This window comes from Haematobia irritans, chromosome 4 (assembly GCF_050003625.1).
Source record: "Haematobia irritans isolate KBUSLIRL chromosome 4, ASM5000362v1, whole genome shotgun sequence".
Taxonomy (NCBI): Eukaryota; Metazoa; Arthropoda; class Insecta; order Diptera; family Muscidae; genus Haematobia; species Haematobia irritans.
In genome coordinates, this window is record NC_134400.1 from 116,076,899 (window position 1) to 116,099,316 (window position 22,418).

A 22,418-nucleotide genomic window follows, 5' to 3' on the forward strand; every position below is an offset into this window, starting at 1 on the left:
CAAAATTATACTTCGATAGAAAAGTTTATTTCTATATAAAATATTGTCAAAATTTTATTATTATAGAAAATTTTGTCAAAATTTTGTTTCTATAGAAAATTTTGTCAAAATTGTATTTCTATAGAAAATTTTGTCAACATTTTATTTTTTATATTGTCAAAATTTTATTATTATAGAAAATTTTGTCAAAATTTTGTTTCTATAGAAAATTTTGTCAAAATTGTATTTCTATAGAAAATTTTGTCAACATTTTATTTCTATAGAAAATTTTGTCAAATTTTTTTTTTATACAAAATTTTGTCAAAGTTTTATTTCTATAGAAAATTTTGTCAAAATTTTATTTCCATAGAAAGTTTTGGCAAACTGTTATTTCTATAGAAAATTTTGGCAAAATTTTGTTTCTATAGAAAGTTTTGTTAACATTTTATTTCTACAGAAAATTTTCTCAAAATTTTATTTCCACAGAAAATTTTGTAAAAATTTTATGTCTACAGAAAATTTTGAAAAATTACTGATTTGACGAAAATGGACCAAAATCAACCAAATTCCATTTGGTCCGACCATCGGACCAAATTTAAAAATTAAAAATTGTTTGGACCAATTTTGGTCCGATCGGACCAAAATGGCAACCCTGGCCTACACATTTTGATGTTAGGAGAAATTCTACATCTCTTCTTGACTACTATCTTGTGAGTTCATCCATGACAGTTGGTTGTTCTGACCAAGTTCAGTATCCTTCAATTTCTGACCATGCACTGGTATTTTTATCTTTTCATTTTAACATTGATCGGGTTGTGGAGTTTTTTGAATTTCCTGATTTTAATAGAGTTGATATGGATAGCTTAGCTACATATTTGGATAACTATGTATTTTCAATTTTTTTTGTTACAACTGACGTTAATACCATGGGTGAAGAAATGTCTATATTGTTTAGAGATTTACTCACATATGTCCCTATGGTTAGGAGGAGAGTTGTATATAATACTGATTCGTGGATGAACTCACATGATGTTGTTTATGCTAGGTCTCTTAGAGACTTAGCATATTCTACATTCTGTGCCAGTCGGACCCCTCAGAATTGGGAGGTTTACCGAAGATTGCGTAATAGAGCTAAGGGCGTCATACGTAGCCAAAAGAGGAGACATTTCGAAAGGGTCTTCAAGGGGTTGGATACAGCAGGAATGTGGAAGTTGCTGAAGGCTAGTGGTTGTGTTGCAGGTGACGATGGTGAATTTGAGATTGACGTTGATGACTTGAATCAGTTTTTTGTTGGGGGCAGTGATGTTGTGGATTATGATCGCAGTGTCATTGATGACTGCTGACCGCGATCATGAATTTTCATTTCGCTGCATCACTGAATCTGAACTTCTTGAGGCTTCAATTCGCTTCATTAAGCTTATTTTTCCTTATATTTCTGGTATTATTTTGCACCTTTTTAATACGATTTTGACAACTTCAACCTTTCCTTCACCATGGAAGTTGGCTCGCGTTGTCCCGATTCCTAAAGTGCGTGTGGTTCGTGGGCCAGAGGATTATCGACCAATATCTATTTTACCAGCACTTTCTAAAGTAATGGAGCACATTCTTAAGTCACAGATATTGGAATGTGGTTCAGTGCAGATTTGTCGGGATCAGTATGCCTTCCGTAAGGGTTTTAGCACGTCTATGCTTCTTATTAGATTGACTGATGGGATCAGAGAGGAATTAAATGAAAATAGGCTATGCTCTCTTGTATCTATAGACCTTTCTAAAGCCTTTAATTCTATAGATTTTGTCACAATGGTTTCTAAGCCTCATGCGCAATTTAACTTTTCTAAATCTGCATGCAGACTTATTTTTTCTTATTTGTATGATCGCTTCCAATACGTTGCATTTAGGGGTCATGAGTCTTCTGTGCTTGGTTTAAACTCCGGAGTTCCACAGGGATCCGTGCTTGGGCCACTTTTATTTATCCTATATATTAACGACTTACATCAATGCGTTTTCTTGGATAGGTGCAAATCTTTTTGTTATGCTGATGATGTCTTTTTCCTTTTTAGTGGCAATCGCGGTGAAATTGGAATTTTGGAGCGGGAAATCAATGGGTGTCTCTCGGGGTTTAGCGGTTGGACTGTTAGTAACGGCCTTTCCGTTAACCCATCGAAGTCGAAGGTTATTTCGTTTGGATCATCTAATCACGATGACTATAATTTGAATGTATTTCTTGGCAATTATCGTATTGAGTTGGTTGAACGGTTGAGATGTTTGGGTTTGATTCTTGATTGTAGACTTACCTTTAGACCGCATATTGATTTGGTATGTTGTAGAGTTTGGAGTGCCTTGCGTAGGATTTACTCATCAAGAGTGATTCTACATTTATTTGTCAGGAAATGTCTAGCTCACAGCCTTTTATTATCTCAAGTTATATACTGTTTAGAAGTTTATTCTGGAACTTGCCATGGTAATTTGTTGGTTTTGAATAGAATAGTTAATACTATTGCTCGTTTTGTCTTTAACGTTAATCGACGTGATCATATTTCTGATTATGTGAAGGAATTTTTGGGTTGCTCTTTTGAGAATTTTCTGAACATTCGTCTACTTCACATGTTTCATAAGATTATTAAAAGTGGTCAACCTTTAGCATTGTATGAGTGCTTTTCATTCAGTAGATCTACGAGAAATCCTCAATTACTCATTCCTCTTGTGAGGAATTCTGTTTACATGAGGTCGTTTGTTGTGATGTGTATTTATTTAGTTGTAAGGATTTTAATTTTAAAGTTTTTTTCTGTAGCCTATGGTTATGATTTATTACTGTGTAATACAGTATATGGGCCACTAGGCCTTTGTATTATATTGAATGAATAAACAAATAAACAAAAATAAAAAATAAATAGACTCATCTCCCGATTTGACTTCTTGAAGGCAAGTAAGCCTCAATTTTCTTCCGATTTGCTTGAAATGTCAAATCTGGAGGTACTTTAAGTAATTTAAGAGCTATACCAGCAAAAACTAGGTAACCACATCTCATTACAAGTTACATTACCAAGAGTAAAGCTGTCATTACACATTGCATTACATTGCGGTGAGTTATAATGACTAACTTGTAATGGCAATAATAAATACTTCTCGGTAATTTTTGAATTGATATTCTCAAAATGTAATGCATTTGGCCGTTAATGACTTAATAAAATAGAATAAATGACGGTACCATTAGGTATAATTATTCACATAATTGAGCATTTACTTAAAAAAAAAACTCAAAAAGAATATGTTATGTAACGGTAATTCTGCAGATTTTTCCGTTAAGGAATATTCTTCACCAATATTTCATAATAATTGTGTTTTAAATTAATGATATTACCATTTTAAATAAATGCTTTATTATACCTCATTCACATTACACTTTCAAAATCGACTTCAACTGTCATTTGCCTTATAAAAAAGGATATATAAAATCCACTTTTAGTAGATTTCGAACATAATGTGAATCTAACTCCCTTAAACGACAACATTTATTTATATTTTAAATGTGAAAATAATTTGCCTGTAATCTTATTTAGATGATTTGTTACATTTTTGTTATACCCTCCACCATAGGATGGGGGTATATTAACTTTGTCATTCCGTTTGTAACACATCGAAATATTGTTGTAAGACCCCATAAAGTATATATATATATATTCTGGGTCGTGGTGAAATTCTGAGTCGATTTGAGCATGTTCGTCCGTCCGCCCGTCCGTCTGTTGAAATCACGCTAACTTCCGAACCAAACAAGCTATCGACCTGAAACTTGGCACAAGTAGTTGTTATTGATGTAGGTCGGATGGTATTGTAAATGGGCCATATCAGCCCACTTTTACGTATAGCGCCCTAATTTGGTTTACGGGGACTCTAAGAGAAGGAAATTTCATCCGATCCGGCTGAAAATTGGTACATGGTGTCAGCATATGACCTCTAACAACCATGCAAAAATTGGTCCTCATCGGTCCATAATTATAATAGTCCCCATATAAACCGATCCCCAGATTTGACCTCCGGTGCCTTTTAGAGAAACAAAATTCATCCGATCTGGTTGAAATTTGGTACGTGGTGGTAGTATATGATATTTAACAGTCATGCCAAAAGTGGTCCATATCAGTCCATAATCATATATAGACCCGATCCCGAGATTTGGTTTTGGAGCCTCATGGAGGAGCAAATTTCATCCGAGTCAGATGAAATTTGGTACATTGTGCTAGTATATGGCCGTTAACAACCATGCCTAACTAGGTCCATATCGGTCTACAGTTATATATAGCCCTCAGATAAATCGATCCCCAATCACAACAAATTGATCCATATCAAGTTCATAATTGTATATAGCCCCCATATAAGCGACCCCCATATTTCAATTCTGGCTCTCTACCACGTATGGACTAATTCACAATTTAGAAAACGATGTTAAGAAGTTTTAAGATACCACAACCCAAGTAATGCGATTGTGGATGACAGTCTTTCGTAGAAGTTTCTACGCAATCCATGGTGGAGGGTACATAAGATTCGGCTTGGCCGAACTTACGGTCGTATATACTTTTTTATTTCTACAATATTCGTTTCTATTCAAGTAATGTTCATATTACAGCATTACTCGCCATATTTTGATCTAGAGAAGTCAATATTTTCGAGATTTGGTTGCCTGAGACAATAAGTGGTTATTTTGCAAACTTTGGTGTATGTACGAATAAGTGATTACATATTAGGTGATTATAAGCTTTAAAAGCACTAATTATTTCATGGTCAAAGGTATGCCTGGGGAGAAGTACTTTCCTCCTAGGACATGCGTATGTAAATGTAATCCGGAGCGATGACAATTAATAAGTGGTTATTAATTTTTAAACAGGCTTACCTACAAGATTACCGGGTAATGAGTTTTTGCTGGGATGCTAAATTTGCTATATATCGGTCCAGGTTTTGATATGGCCCCCATATAGACCGATCTCCCGATTTAACTTATTGAGGGCATGCAAGCCTCAATTTTCATGCTATTTGCTTGAAGTTTGAAATCTGGAGGTACTTTAAGTCATTTAAGAGCTGTGCTAAATTTGGTATATATCGGTCCAGGTTTGGATATAGCCCCCATATATACCGATCTCCCGATTTGACTTCTTGAAGGCATAGAAGGCACAATTTTTTCATGTAGACCGAACTCCCGATTTGACAACGTGAGGGCATGGAAGCCATAATCGGATGGAGAATTACTTGAAATTAAAGAGCACTTAAATGACTTAAACAGGTACTTTAAAATATACAAATACAAGAAAAAAATTGCGATATAATCCTCCAAAGAAATTAGCCAAACGGGAATTTTAGCTAAAGATAAACTAAAACGATACCTTTCGATTGGAATTAAAACATTTTGCATATACGAAACAGAGAGAAATGTGTCCAATGTGGCCAAATGGAAAAAGATGGGGTTCCAGATTTATATGTGAAAGATAGATCTTGTAGTGCTCTATCTTATATGTCTCAATATATGGCCTGGATAAATTGGAGGCACTGCTCCTCGAGAGAAAAGTGACTACTGTGGCCAAATGGAAAAATATGGGATTCCAGATTTATATGTGAAAGATAGATCTTTTAGTGCTCTATCGGACTTTCTTGTTTCTCTAGATTTTGGCTTTACAGGAATATCGATTCGAATAATTGGTTCCCGAAGACAATTTTTTTATGATAACAATGCATGCTGGTTCTACATCCAAATTAATAATTCCATATATTATGTTATACGAGCTTATTGGACAGATGCACGGATTGGTACTTCGTTTTCTTCCCTGGTTAGCAATAAGAGAGGTGAACCAACACTTTTCACAAGAAACCGGCAAGAAATTTCAGATGTTGGAGCCTAAGAAATTAATTAAGACGGTACACGTCTTAATTGTCATCAAGATTCTAACCGTCATCAAACAATTCACTTCGAAAGATCTCAAAGAATTCGGCAAATCTAAATCTTGCAATAATCTGCTACTCACCTTTCCTTGATATCACACACAATGGAAGAGGTTCGTATTTATATCATGGAAACTTTGGTATATCCTTCGCATTTGCAAGTAGAACTCTTCCTTTCTGACGACTGATGGACTGAATGGCTAGAAATGATTGATTTTTATATTTTTAGAAAAACAGTACAAACTAAAACAACGATTCGATCCAATTACTGATGGCGAACTTTTAAATTTGATTTCGGCAATGCGGCAAGCCGTTGGCGACGTTTAGATTCCATCTCTTTCGCTAACTCCCAGGATTCTTTATCCATTATTTCTTTGCCCCGAGCTATGGCTAAGAGACGAGACAGCACTAATAGTGAATGCAGATCATCAGCACTTACGACCGCATCTATTTTGCGCATTTCCACAAAATCATTTTGTATCATTTCGGTGTCGTCTGGATTCAACGTAAATGTAGACATCTTAGCATTGGTTAAATATCGACGAAACTGTTCCAAACGAGAATTCTGGCTAAGATAATGATTAGCTGCTTTTAATGTCTCCATTATTAGATCTCTAGATTCATCATCAGTTTTCAATGGCAATGATATGTCACTCTGCAGTTCAAGAAAAATATATTGATTAGCATTATATGAAGCCAGCTCCTTTGTCGTACTTACGGGAAGCATACTTCGACCTTCACTCAAGATTAAAATAGGAATATCGACATTGTAGTCTATTTCATAGTACTGAAAATTGCATTTGATTTGCTGATTGTTTATAAGATTGGCTACGCTTTGAATAGCCAAAACACCACTTGCTTCCAGTTTGCCTTGCTGCATACAAGTTTCATCCAGTACCAAATGGGTGTGAGGAGCCAATTGTAATAATCCAGAGATCAATTTGTTAGTTTCGTAGTCTTTCCTACAATAAAGGATTTATATAAAAAAAACTGTAAAAGCAATATTATTTCAATCATAGATAATGTATTTACTTCGGAACAAAAGCTGCAGTATTCATTGTGTCTAATGTCATTGGTAAGTAATGGCTAGCGGGCAATATCTGTTCCAATATTCCATAGAGCTGTTTAGTGTAATCGGCTACGATATCCTTGGGTAAATTACAAACATTAAGGGAAAATTTACCGATACTTCTAAGTTCGCATCGACTATACACTGTTGAAATTAGATGCGATATCATGTATTCTGCGGCCAAGTCATCATTGAAGAGACACAATTTAAGCAGTGTCTTTAGTTCTTTTTGTACAGACAATAAATTCATATTATCCATTTCGTCATTGTACCCCTGTCTTCCGAATCGCATATCCAACAGAGGATTAGAATGCGGTAGCTGATGCACAGCTATCGCATGTAATCGCGGTATAAGTGATGGTGGTGGATTTAGAGCTTGCAGTTCGCTTGCATTATCGTAATCTACTTCCATAGTTGTTCCATCCAAAGCGGGGTCCACTGACAAAAAACCAACGACATCAATAACAGTATTTAATGTAAATGTATCGAAATCACTGTAGACTTTCACCATGCATGCTTTGCTGGGTCTACTCGGTATAGGGGAATTAAGTAGATACTCAGCTCCTAAGCAAGCTTGGTTAGAACTAGATGACGGTTTACTAAGTGCACTATCTGTATCCACTTTTTGACGTTTGTGTACGTCTACAATACCATCAGATATTGTTTCCACCTTATCACATTCTGTTTCCATTTCCTCGTCTGGTGCAGACCTCTTTTTTGCACTTGTTTCTGAAGACGTTCGTTGGTAAACTTCTGGGACGTTGCATTTGTTAGACATTTCCTCGTAATTTCTCGCCCAATCATTTATACCCGGTATTGAAACTACAAATAGAACACGACGTTCGCCCTGTATGTTTGCATTTGCATGGTAGTTCACTTCTTCGTCATTTCCAAGTACAAGGCAATCGCGATATTTTCCCTGCTGTATTCGTGGTTCAGTAGCACTCCCACATTTCTTCACTTCATAAGTTTCCAAATATATTTCTGGATCAAGCATGTCCTGTATCATTCCACGGAATCTTACCACCGAATAATCCTTTAGCTCGTGCAAGGGGGTATAGTTAAGAAGTGGAATAGTTGACCAAAGATTTGGGTCTTTAAGCCATTTGCAAAATTCCTCATTTTTAGGACCAACAAATTCCTCAGGTGTAGAAGGTAATTTCGTTTCAGCAATTTCGTTTTTAACCAGCATTTGAATTGAAATGTATATCAATAGCGGAAAGAATACAAATAATTGACTATGTTCAAGCCGGCTCAATTTGTTTTTGCGCGCAAATTAGTTTTGCATATCTAGACTAGATAATCTAGTGACAGAGATGCAAAACTTGGCATTTTGGGATTGCAGGTATGTAATGTACCGTTCATATTTTAATTTTATTCATACAATAACAGCCAATTTCTCATATCCGAAACGAATGCTTTCGTTCGACAAGGATGCCCAAAACAGCTGAATTTATAATGGGAAATCAGCTGTTTTTGGCATTTCAGTCGATCGAAAGCATTCGTTTCGGAAATGAGAAATTGGCTGTAAAATTGATATCTAATGCACCGTTCACACAATAAGTTTATCCCAAATACATGACTGCATTTGAAAAGAATCTAACATTGTGACCAAAAGCTAAGAATTGTCGGGGATAATTAAAAAATCCATAAATGTTATCGATCACATTAACAGGCTGCAGTTAAAAGAGATTTTCAACTCGAAAACCGAGCATAGTATCCACCTTAACATAACTTATAGTGTAGCCAACTACTGGGATATGCCCATTATCATTATAATGATAATGGGCAAAATATACTAAAACTGGATTTTTTTTTTTTTTTTTTTTTTTTTTTTATTTAATCCATTATAATCGAGCCAATATTGGCCATATACGATTATTATATTAAAAGTGTAATGATATTTAGTTCATTCATAAATTTCATATTACAAAAAAATATACATACATGTAACAATAATTATTCAATAATCATAAAAAAATATTTTGTTAGTCTATTAAGAAAATATGGTACTATATGGTATGTGACTTTATTGATTGAAGTGGTCCATTAGTTTTTTCCTAAGAAGAGGGTTCGAGAAGTCAAATGCCTTTAAGGAAACCGGAAGAGAGTTCCATAACCTACAAATCCTTACAATAAATGACCGCTCATATATTAACGATGATATTCTCGGCAAAATAATTACTTGATTTCGGGTTAACCTGGAAAAACGAAATGATTGAGCAATATCGAGTGGTGACTGGGTGACGATAATACGATTGAAACATAGTAGATTCCTGATCTTAACAAAGTCCTCAAAGGAACATTGTAGGAATTCCTGAGCAAATGGCGAAACATGATCCCTCATCCTGAGGCCGTAAACATATCTAATAATCCTATTAAAAACAACATGCAGCTTCCTCAGAATGCCTAGACCTGTGCCACAGTATACCTCCAAGCAATACAAAATGTGAGACATTAATAAAGCATGCGAAATCCGTACTTTGACGGGTGTAGGTAAATAACAATCAAGGTTGTATAAACCGCGTAAGGTGCCGCAAATTTTGGAAGAAATCTTTGATATGTGTTCCTCAAACTTTAAGTCACAGTCAAGGTAGACTCCTAAGCACCTTATACTCTGTACAAATTGTACAAGAACACCACTAAAGCGAATATCAAGTCGATAAGGAATGGATCCGAAATTGAGAGCTCTGGTCTTATCCGGGTTAAAGTGAAGGCGATTGACGGATGCCCACTGGGCCACACGAGACAAGGTATTATTAATAATAGCCTCATAAGAGCTCAAGTCAACTCTATCACCTGTAAAGAGTAAATTAATGTCATCCGCGAAAAGATAAATCCTGCAAACATTGGAATCCGCAACCTGGACAAAATCATTTACATAAATTAGAAAAAGTAAAGGCCCAAGAATTGAACCTTGAGGAATGCCACTAACACATTCCAAAATACTCGACTGCCTACCTCCCAGACTTACAAATTGTCGCCTTGCTGACAGATACGAAAATATCAAATTAGACGATGTTAGAGAAAACCCAAACTGATGAACAAGTTTATCTACCAAAATGTGATGGCACACAGTGTCAAAGGCCTTACTCAAATCCAACGCCACCATAGTGGACATTCTATTACTGTTCAAATTTTCCCTTATCTGCTCCGTAAGCGACAATAGTAACGAACAAGTACTACCACCTTCGCGAAAGCGAAGGATTTGAAATCCTTTTTTTGGTATAATCATGCTAGTAGCATTTCTCACACATCATCGTGTATTAGAATAAGACGAAGATAGTTCTAAGTAGACAATACATTCTTCTGTAAAGAATATTCCTATGTAAAAGAAAGAAAATAAGCCTCAATTATTTTTGTTATAAGGCAAATAACAGTTCAAAATTAGTAAATTGGAAGTGTAATGTGAATGAGGTATTACTTTTGAAGAATTTCCGTAAGGAACTTACGTTACTGCACTTTTGCAACTAATTAGATTGTAGACATTGACTCGATTATTCACATTCCACCTTTTTTGCACTTTTCATTGGTAGGCTAAACTCTACACCCAGAAAACAAATTCGTTGCATCAACCGAATTATTTGCCAACCTAAAGCAGGTGGTTCCATCAACTATCAATGATATCTGTCAGCACAACTAACATTTGACAATTGTAACTACATGGTAGTATGTTGGATCAACTTTGCATTGGTTGTCGCAATTTCATATTAATTGTTTTGTTTGTTGGTGCAGCCGCCCTCGATTTTCTTTACTATTATCCTAACCAAATTCCAATATCAAATGAAAGGGCAGATTATATTGAGATTTTATTAATTTATTACAAGATTTACAATCATAATAAACTACGAAAATAAATACAAAAGGTGCTAACAACAAAGGCTTTTTGATCTACATATATGTGAGATCAATTTACATTACAATTTACAATTTTTTATAGGTAATGTTTGTATACCAATGACAGATGGTTATTAGGTTGCAATTATGTGGTCAAACTACAGAACCTAATTCAATATATACTTGCCAGAAATTTCTTCCTTAAGCCTCCAGATATAAATACAGATCGACTTAGACTCTTCCTGTATTCTTAATTCAATAAAAAAGCTCGCTTGCCGTAAAAAGTATTTGTGTTTGTTGGTGTATGAAGCCTGCAATTTTTATGGAAACTTTTGTAATATTCCTTTTTTATAAATCGCTGCGATACTTACCTGAAGGCAACTTCTTTTCTATGGGATAACATTTATTCAATGTATTGCGGACTATTATCAAGTAAATGCTGTTCCCCGTTTTGCAAATTTTGTAGCGTCATACCATTGACCATGTCGATGTTGATATAAATATTTATTTGTTGCCACAACTACCTTACGCCCGTCCTATAATTGAACTAAGATTCTATTAGTATACTAAACTTTTGGTTGTACCAACTATTTGTTGATTCCCATGAAGTAGGTCTCACTATGCTGGTGGTTAGCTCAACAATTTTATGCAGCATAAAACCAAATTTATCGGCATTGATTATTGTAACCAATTGAATGTTTATGGGAATTTCGTTTTGATCCTGTGAACTTTTTTATGATCGTGTTGAATGTATAATGGGGAAAATAATCAAAACATTGTTCTTGTAACAAAAAATAAGTTACTGACATCATTTCCTCATTGTAATTATCGAATTGCAACCAATCATTTCTCTGGGTGTAGTTTAGCTATACCTCTCAGATCCAAAACTTCATAGATGGTAGAACTCTAAGAGTAGATTACAACAACAATTTTTCCCCTGGCGGCTGTAACCGGGTAACCGGTTATTCGGTTCTAAAGTCTAAGTAAATAATCGTTAATAAAACCGGTTCTGATGAACGGATTACTGTGAAATATACATCTCTAGCAAGCTAATGATAACCCCTTTCAAATTATGCATAAATCGATCTATTCGATACATCCGTTCCGGATATACAGATGAAAACGTGTTTTTTGGAACCGGTTTTTTTACAAAACATCTCAAAACTCAAAAACTACTCGATATAAAGGTGCTAGTTAACTGATTCCATTTTGTAGCTAACATTTTTACCTATCCGTCATAGTTAAATTTAGGCGGATATCACCACTAAAACCGTAGATATTAACCGGTTTATATTTATATCCGGTTTACAAAGAAAATTTAAAAATTTTTTTGAAAAAATTTTTTGCCGGCGGCGCTTTTAACAGTCAAATCGTTGTTACAACTGCTTCTTTCATTTAATTACTTCATAAAACCGAAGATTTTCGCCGATTTATTCATTTTAGGTTTGCAAAGAAAATGAAAAATTTTCGCCTGCGGCGCTTTGTACATCCAAATTGTAGTTAAAACCGGAAATATTTATTCATTTGCATCAATAGCCAGGTTAAAAAAATACTTTCCGTCTGAGGCGGTTTTTACATATACATTCTTCTTACAACCAAATATATAAACCGATTTATATCCATATCCCTTAAACAACAAGTTCGCCCGCGGCGCTTTTTATATCGAATTTTTTTTAGAACCGGATATATTAACAGATTTATATCCATATCCGGTTTAAAAAGGTTTTTTTCAAAAATTCGCGTGTTTTTGTTTTTGCAAAATGTGACTTTCCAAACAAACAATTCACTACAACCATGTTGCCATAACCGGTTTAAAACCACTTCTGTTTTATTCTACCCGAAAAACAACTTTTAAATAAAAATTAGTATAATAGTTTACTATGCAAAATTCCACATTTCACGGATACAATTAGATTCATTGGCGCATAACTCCGGTTCCGGTTCAGAGATATTTGCCTAAATGTAACTTTAGCGGATAAGTGGAAGTGTTGGCTACATTTCCAACCGGTTACTTAGTACCTTTACATCGAACACTTTTTGATTTATAGCCAGTTTTGTAAAAAAGTCACTAAATTTAAATCGCTTTGCAGAAAACTAAAATCTTTAGATGCTACTCTTGCAAACATTAAGAAGCTGGCCAATGAAAAATGAGTGGCTTATCGACAAGAACAAGTTTCCAGAAACATTACAAGTGCAACTAATTAAAATTGTTAAAAACAACAAATTGTTGAAATCAACAACTTCTGGATGAAAGTGTGCATCACATCGTCAGTTTAATTCATATGCTATTATCAGTTCAAAATGGATATTTTGTGAATTCGTTCTGCTGGAAATCAATTCTAACACGCAGTCCAGTACGTTCCTAATTTCAAATTGCCCGCATGTTAATAAATTTTAATGCTGTTTTATGACAACAAAAGGAAGGAAAACGAATTATCAATGAAAAAATGTGTTTAGCCGCTAATTTTCACTAAAGTGAAAACTAAATCAGTAAAAAAAAGGCATAAAATTATACAAAATTGTTGCAGATTTCATTATAAATTGATGGGGAATATCCCAAAGTAAATTTGCACAAAGTTTGTATTCTTTAAAATGGATTATTAAAGAAAAGTAATCGTGAAAAAATGACGATTTTAGCGGCTAAACTCGATCTTAATACCCACCTATAATGTTTAAGATATTTAAAGTTTTGTTGTTTGTTCTTATTTGTTGATATGTTTAATAAGATTATTATTTATCAATTGGTATTGTAGTGTATTATTATATATTTTATTTTGATGAAAATGAATAAATTATACAAAATTCATAGAATTTTGGCTTTGACTTTCAATTTGAAGTGGGGATATCATTCATACAAATTTAGGTTGATGTTAATTTTGAATTTGACTCGCATCGAAAATTGTTTGACAAATTATTGAGTAGCGATGTATTTCAATTTGAAGATAACACTTGAGATATTATTGCTAATGTGTTGAATTTCACTGTTGAGGGTAATGTCTTTTTTTGTTGAGAACGCGATTTTCTCAACAATTTCTGAACTTGAATATTACCCTTTGAAAAAATGTTTGAAAAATTGTTGAAATTTAGCATTTTTCAAACGTTTGTGTTTATTGGGTGATAGCTTTACCTTTTTAGTGATGTACATATAAAAGTAATCGGTTCAGTAGAACCGATTTTATTAACGAATATTTACATATACTTTAGGCTCGAATAACCGGTTATCCGGTTACGACCGCAAACCGGTTACTTGCTATTTCGACATCAAATTTAATTCTCTATCGACCCAAAAAACCAAAAAAAATTTTTGAGTGGTATAGCTAGAGTTGCTCCCATTGGTATTTAGTTTTGGAATACAGAAAGAAGAAATAAATAATGAATAAGTGATATATTTATATATATTTGTATTTTGAGTAATCTTTATTTTCTACGGAATATGGATGACCTGGACGAACAATTGAAACAGTTAAATTTGATAAATGGGCGCTTGTCTCTATCTGTTTCTAATAAGGAAGATCCACTTCAGAGCCATCATGTTGGTGGAGTCGCCAAATTGGTCAATAACATCGAAGAGAGAAGTAATCCGCAATATAGCTTCACTTCCAATAAAAAGGTGGGGCCCCCTATGGTTCCACCTAAACCTCATAAAAAGGCACAGCATTTTTCGGAGAGTCTAGACAATGGAGTTTATGAATCTACGTCTGTTGCCGAAGGTTTTCCAAAACCCCTATTGCTTCGAAAGCAATCGTCTACATCATCCACAATGGGGGGAACAGGCATTTCACCTCTTATTGCATCGTCTAAAGTAACATTAGATAATCCTGCAATTTTGGAACAACAATTGGAAGCTTTGGAGCACCATAAGAAGCAACTAGAAAAACGCGGCAAAATCAGCAGCCAAAATGATACGAGTACGTTGACAAAATCGAAACTGTCAACTATACCTAAGCTATCATCAACGTCATTGCTGACAGATGTAGATATTAAACCACAACTTTCTTTGGATAGCTCATGTGCTACTTATGCAAACATGAGACGCTCCCCATCATTAACCTCACCAGTTATGGGTGGCAATCCAAACAGAAATAATGTGTACGGCAACATGAATAATATATATACCAATATACAGCCTATAAATCCACCACAGTCAGACTTGGGTGATGGAAGCATTTACTACGCACACAATATGGCTATGCTCCCAGAAGACGAGATTCCTCCACCGCCTAGCCCGGTGAGCTCCTCGTACAGTGAATTAAGGCGAGCCACCGAGGTATTCAAAACAAATAGTACACCAAATAAACCAATAACAACTTCAAATGATCAAATGGGTGTTGCCAAACCCATAAGTGGTTATGGTTTGCCACTGGACCATAAAGGACTTGTATCAGCAAATGACTCCCGGCATATGTACATGAATAAGCCGTACGTTGCAAACACTGCATATAACAACTACAATAATATGCAGGCGGCGAACACGAACGTTAATTCCGACTTTTATGGCTATGGAGGATTTTCTCAGGCTTCATCTACATACGAATCTATATATGAACCAATTAATCCAAGACCACCAAGTCAAATGTCCAATCATTCCAACAATACCATGTATCCGACGAGCCTTAAGGGCAGCATGAGTACCATACCGTGTGGAGGTATGTTAAGCAATACCAATAGCGACAACTTAAGTAGCGATATTGATTCTAGCGCACATATTTATCCAAAGAATACCCGAGACAGTGCTAGTGGAATTTTAAATAGCGCACCAAGCACACGTAAGGAAGATGAAGTAGAAACTCTTACAGATTACTTAGTGCAATCTATGGGATCTACCCAGGATTTGGAAAATTATGGCACTTGTTTTAAATGTAACGAAAGAGTTGTAGGCGAGAATTCTGGATGCACTGCAATGGATCAAATTTATCACATAGCATGCTTCACATGCTCCCAATGTGCTTTAAATTTGCAAGGCAAACCCTTCTATACTTTAGATGGAAAACCGTACTGTGAATATGATTACCTACAAACTCTTGAGAAGTGTTCTGTATGTATGAATCCTATATTAGAGCGTATTCTACGCGCCACTGGAAAACCATACCATCCACAATGTTTTACATGTGTTGTCTGCAAAAAAAGTCTGGATGGCATACCATTTACTGTCGACGCTACAAATCAAAATTATTGTATAGAGGATTTCCATAAGAAATTCGCTCCATGCTGTTGTGTATGCAAGGAACCTATTATGCCCGAACTGGGAGAAACTGAAACTGTTCGTGTTGTGGCTCTAGACAGAAGTTTCCATTTCGAATGCTATAAATGCGAGGATTGTGGTCTATTATTGTCGTCGGAAGCTGAAGGCCGTGGCTGCTATCCTTTGGACGATCATGTTCTGTGTAAGAGTTGTAATGCGCGGCGTGTACAAATGCTTACAAACTGCATAGCAAACACTACGGAACTTTGAAGAGATAATACCATAATGAACTAAATACATTTTATATATATGAAAATGCCGACATTCCAAACGATATTGATATAGAACAGCTTAAAGCATTTATAACAACTGCCAAGTTATATATTCGGGTGACATAAATACTTTAGTCCTAAACAATTATTAAACAAGAAACTCTATGTCCACTTGCTTATATAAAATATCGCAAATATCTGAATAACAAAGAGGTGGTTTTGCCTCACACATACATGTTTTTTACTTTATTCTTGTTTTCTTTGCTATTTTTTCTTACTATTTTTAATTATTGTTTTGAGAGCAAATCACATTTTTTACATACCTTAAAATCTTCATTTCATTCTTGTATTATTTGGTATATAAGATAATTTACTGTGGCGTGGTTAAAACAACACGTTCGTCTACATTTTAATGTACTTTATATATGAACAAAAACGCAAAAGGATGAAATTTTCTGGAAAATACGACCTCTTGCTATTTGTCTCCAAATAATATCATTCCGGTGTTTTATTACACATTATAGAACATTTCCCATGTCGCTTCCCGACAATTTTAAAATATGAAAGGAGGCTAAAATTTTGCTGGAGGTGGCCTAATGTTAATGTTTATGTCATTGCTAAAAATCGCTTCCAGTGTGTATTTATTACCTTCTTCAGTTATCCTTGATTTTTGAAACATAAATTATTAAACTACTCACTTGGGATTATCTGTAGTACACTATGTTGTTTGAATGACCTAGAATTGACCACGTTTTTCTTTGCTACTCCTTCGAAGAGCTCTTGAGTATTCAATGATTACGGAGCCCCATTTTATTAAAGCTCTTCAGTTATTTCTTTTACATCCGTACAGATTTCGTTAGATTCATAAAGGTGTTTCATAAGTTACGATCCATTCACAAAATTTATTATTGAGTTATTTTCAATGATTTAAGCAGCACAAAAAAAAAACTACATACATATTAGTAAACATATATGTACTACTTACATTCCATATAATATAGGTACGAGTATACACATAAATAAAACTAGATATATATTGAAATATTGGTGTACAACTTAATTAGGTCCGTTCTCATACAAATGATTGATGAGTTATTATTCTTAGATGATAAGTGAAGTGTACTACTGTTTGTTTCAATTATTCATGTCACATATTTTGTATATTTGAACTGATTTAGCTTACTATGCACTTCTAATATATTGTTTTGTTGAAACCCCCGAACATAGTGTCCATCTTAAAGCCAAAATTGATAAAGGGATATCAATACTAATATTGTACTATAGATCAGAACGCATATGACTGTATATGAAGAACAAAACTAAAATATGCATTTAAAAAATCAATGCGTTTTCAGCAAGAAAACGGCCCAATTAAGTTGTAACTCAATATGTTATATGCTTTTCTTAGGGTATGATCACACTAAGCAAATATATGAGTGTCAAACTTTTTTATAGGACACTTTCTATGATGTTATATGTCCATTAACTAAAAATGTTTGTTGGTTTGACTGTGGCGATGAATTCTCTATTGTATTCTGTTAAATATTTGCCCAGTGTGACTATACCGTTACTATCATGCATACTTACATTTGCAGCGTCATTTTACATTTTATCGCATAATGTTTACAGAACTATGAAAAATATGTGTCATCCTAGTAAATGTTTTACAATGTGTACTTTACTAATAAATTTTTTCCATTGAATACCAAATATATATGTAAAACGTACAATATTCTCTCTTTCTGAAAAATGTTGGTCTTCACTTTCGGCACTGTTTTCAAAAAGGGAGCAATTGAATGTCGTGATCGTGTTTAGTGATTGCTAGATATATTGATTTGTTAGCAGACTTTCTTCACTGATACAAATGTAACCCCGTAAAAAAAAGATCTGTTACTTGTACAGGAAATGAAAAAAAAAATCAGAGGAAAACTACGATTTTGGTGCCAAGTGTGATTCTCACAAGAGGATTTGATTGTTTCTCTTCCTCTTCATCGTTACAGCTCATGTAACAGTCATTGTATTTCAACCCATTCTGTTTATGAAAATTCTCTCAGACATGGATCGGTCGGCACTGATATCAGGAATGATAACTCATATTTTAATAAAATTAATAAATCTAATGAACGCATCAAATTAAGATTTGGCCACGTTTTTGGTGTCTTCACCAAAGTTTTGATTTGTAATTTTTTTAATCAAGGAATGATTCACCATATAGTCGCCAGTTAAGGTTTTATTTCCCTTTACTGTGTTATTCTAAAGGAAGCAAGCTTATCTAGTTGATGCTATTCTATCATACTCACGAACTGACACATGCATGGCATTTTTTATCACACACTGATTGTTGAAGAACAGCAGTTGGTGTTTGCTATTAATTATAATTATGGGCTCTTTCTATGATTGTTGGAATGACAATGAGTAGTAGAATGACAAAAACTACAACAGAGATTGGAATACGATTATTCTTCAAAAACGTACTAAATAAAATCCTTTCTCAAACACTTGTGTTTGCTGGTAAGCACAGTGTTTCCTCAAAAATACAAGATTTCTCAGTGGAAACTTTATGCTAAATTCATATTAAGTTCCAAGTTATGACATTTTTTTTGCTGTTGATGTACTGAATAAGAAACAATCATTTCAATAGTATAAGAAATGTTTAATAATCATTTGTTTGTAGATTACAATTTATAATAGGCAAGAAGTTATATAACTATAAATGGTTACACTTTGGAAAACTATTGTCTATTGATTTAGTAAATAAATGTTTGTACATACTTAAATACTTAACAAATATGGAACACTTACAAATATATTTTGAGTTAAAAGTAATGCACATATCTCGGTTAGGTTAGTTTTAATGGCAGACCCGTATTTCAGGTTCACTCCATTGGAATACCACAGTGGTGAACTTCCCTCTTATCACTGAGTGCTGCCCAATGCACATGTCCAACAAACTTTCATTTCGAAGTTGAACTTGGTGCTTCATATTCTTCGCAATTGCCAGCTGATAGCCCAACTTTTTCCATAAGTTCTGTAAGTTTTTGCGCTTTGCGATCTTCATTGTGAGCAATTACAGTACAGAGGTGTTCAGTTAAAAGTTCCTTTTTCTCGGCAGCGTTATGTAGCTCTATTTTGGCTTTCAGAAATTGGGCTTCTATTTTTAAATAATTTTTCCTGTTTTATTATAGAATGTATAATTGTTGTATAAAAGCTGAATGAATCAATAACTCGAATTCGTTAGCTACTTACTCTATATTAGCAAAGTGTATGCAGGCACTTTCGATTTGTTTCCTCAATACTGCTACATCTACAGCTAAGTCATTGTCCAATTTAGAAAGTTCAGCTTTGATTTCTTCAATTTTCCGTGCTTCCGCAGCTGTTTTTTGTGAACTAAAAGATATTTAGTTTACTTAATAATTTTGAGATTTTCTGATGGACCCCAAAAATTTAGATACTCCTCGTGTATTTCCATTTAAATCCTATTTCAAGGTTGAATAGAGTATCCCATTTGAAATATTTTGTATATGCTTTTAAATTATCTCTAAAGTTTATGAAATAAATAAATAATGGTAATACCTATTTTAGAAAAATTAAACTGACACTTTTGACCACATTAAATTTAGAATAGTGGTTATTAAAAAGGGGTATTTATACTTTTATACGTGCATATGGAAAAAAGTAGAAAACAATCATAGAAATCTATAGATTGTCATATATATTGGCAAGTTTCTATGGACTGAATAGAATATTAGGGAATAATAGAATAATATTAATGTGTTGGTTATCAGAGTAAATACTATTTGGAAAATAGTAAAAAACTAAACTAATATTTCACTTTCGACATAAAATTCTGATACTTCAAAGTCAATTTTTCTATTTTTGCTGTAATAGCTCTTTTTCCATCAACTTCAAATCAGTGGACTTTAACAGAGGTTACCAAAAACGAAGATCCTGGGCAACTTAAAACGTTGACGCTGGCCAGCAAAAAATGCCATCATTAGATTTGGGTTGAATTGAAAAAACATTGAACCCCGATTCCGACGAAAAAAGTTCGACTTCTGACTTTTTGATACTATTTAGTATCCATAGTCAAGCTATTGTCATACACGTGTTAGTAAAAGTACATGTATATACATTTTATCTAAAGTAATAGCAAACTTTTTACGCAAATATCCAAAAAATATCAGATAAGTATCTAATGGAAGATGAAGTGGACTGCGAAAATAGGAATAAATAATTTTCTTTTGCCTTGAATATGAATGGAAACATATTTAAACATAAACTATGAACAATTTTGCGCCATATGGATGTAGGAACAAAATGGAAAGTGGGACAAGTGGCCTCTTTCAGAGCAAATCGTCGAGAGACCACTAAACGGTATTAAACCTCGAAGCTTAATATAAACGTTGTGAAGATCGATTTACATATATCACAAGAATAGCTGACTACTCACTGTTGTTCAATGACCTTGTACAGCAGGTCTTTCTTCTGACGATTTTGTTCCTCGATCATTTTTCGATGAGTTTCAAAATCTTTTAAGGAGATTCCTTTGAATGGAGACTGCGCTTCCAGTGTACTTGGTGGGACATAAGGTGTAGTTTTATTGCTCACACATGAAGATAAAATAGATGAGTCGTCATCATCTAGACCACTGGAAGAAGTGGAAGATATGCGGCTTTCGTTTTCCAAATTCAACTTTAAAATAGAGGAATCATTTGACGATCGTTGTAGATTTGTACCTCGGGGTGTATCGCTAGATTTCTGGCGCGATGTAATAGGTGATTTGGAAGGGATAGGCATAGTTGTTGGTGCTTTTTCTATTGAATTCGGTTGAGATGTTTTTTTCTGAGTTTGAAAGAATAAAGCTTCTTCTATTGATTTTGACATACTGCCATCCAGATCTATATCTTCCATTGAATCATTTGTCTCCATTTTTTGCAATTTATCCGAAGTTACCCTTTTATTCGATATAACGTTAGATTGAGCTTTCGACTGACTGACCGTTCGTTGGTTCTCGCATTTATCTGGCATGCGTCTGATGCCACCGTGTCCACGCAATGTTGCTGGTTTCACTGAAATGCAGAAATGTTAATAAATAATATTGAATATCAAATGTATTATTTCAACACTATTAAAGACTATTTAAGACTACTACTGTTTGTTTGACAACCGAAGCTTTTGGCTGTTTGGAATATTAAGTCAGTCTCCAAATCATGTTCTTAAAAAGTTTGGAAATTAATATAGCATACTATGCATATCAAATGTATTCTTTCAAAACTATTGGAGACTATTTAAGACTACTACTGATTGTTTGACAACCGAAGCTTTTGAATGTTTGGAATATTAAGTCAGTCTCAAAATTATATTCTTAAAAAGTTTGTAAATGCTATCATAGCGCAGAACTATGTAAGATCTTATGTATTCTATACTCACTATTGTTTTCGATTAGATTTTTCTTTGTAACCTTTTGACCGGAAACTCGATTTATTTCATCCTGACTGAAACCATTAAATTTGTCGGTCATTTTATAAAATCACAAATAATCCGACAACTTTTTAGATGCTAAATACTCAAATAAACAAATTGTGATCGAGGCAAGTCTACAAAGAGAGCGACTTCTTATTTTAGTTGTCAAATGCCTACATCATCAAATGGTATCATCGTACAAATTATGTTTGCAGGGATCACTAGCATATTATAAATGTTATGTACCGTGCACACTATACATTACTCGTTATAAAATCTCGCTATCCAATAATTTGATGCGCCTTGCAGACTACAAGTTTGTCCGGACGACAGTGGTCGTGTCGAACATATCCCATATATTGGCCTCATTATAAGTTAAGTCCGAAGGCATAATCGATACTGCTGCATCATTTTGTCTGTACAGAATACGCATTTTTAAAATGTTTCCAGCACTTAAAAACATGCTATCATTTCAGCGGACAAAATAGAATTCAGAAGCAACAGGGCAATCGCAGCACTCTCGTTTGTCGGTAGTGCTGAAAATGCCCGCAATTTGCCTCTATGCGTAGCACTATTTTCACAAGAGAATTCGAAGCTCTTCGCACTTTTGCCCGTCCCATATATTGTACACAGTGTAAGTTAAGTCCGAAGGCATAATCGATACTGCTGCATGTTTATGAGATCGATAACA

The 22,418-nt window shown here is 34.3% G+C and overlaps 3 protein-coding genes across 3 annotated transcripts; 1 reads left to right on the forward strand and 2 right to left on the reverse strand.

Moving 5' to 3' along the window:
- Positions 1-6,105: 6,105 nt before the first annotated feature.
- LOC142233535 (mini-chromosome maintenance complex-binding protein) lies at positions 6,106-8,306 on the reverse strand. Its single transcript, XM_075304494.1, has 3 exons — positions 6,937-8,306; positions 6,623-6,866; positions 6,106-6,559 (listed from the first exon to the last, which is right to left on the reverse strand). Exons 1-3 carry the CDS (start codon positions 8,163-8,165, stop codon positions 6,170-6,172), a joined length of 1,863 nt encoding a protein of 620 aa, XP_075160609.1. The 5' UTR covers positions 8,166-8,306; the 3' UTR covers positions 6,106-6,169.
- Positions 8,307-14,075: 5,769 nt separating this feature from the next.
- Positions 14,076-16,508, forward strand: Zyx (lipoma-preferred partner zyxin). The gene has a single exon (XM_075303325.1). The coding sequence runs from the start codon at positions 14,244-14,246 to the stop codon at positions 16,260-16,262; it is 2,019 nt and encodes a 672-aa protein (XP_075159440.1). The 5' UTR covers positions 14,076-14,243; the 3' UTR covers positions 16,263-16,508.
- Positions 16,509-18,896: 2,388 nt separating this feature from the next.
- On the reverse strand, positions 18,897-21,917 carry Gorab (Golgin, RAB6 interacting). Its single transcript, XM_075303326.1, has 4 exons — positions 21,695-21,917; positions 20,715-21,333; positions 19,511-19,651; positions 18,897-19,435 (listed from the first exon to the last, which is right to left on the reverse strand). The coding sequence occupies exons 1-4, from the start codon at positions 21,783-21,785 to the stop codon at positions 19,219-19,221; spliced, it is 1,068 nt and encodes a 355-aa protein (XP_075159441.1). The 5' UTR covers positions 21,786-21,917; the 3' UTR covers positions 18,897-19,218.
- Between the last annotated feature and the right edge of the window lie 501 nt (positions 21,918-22,418).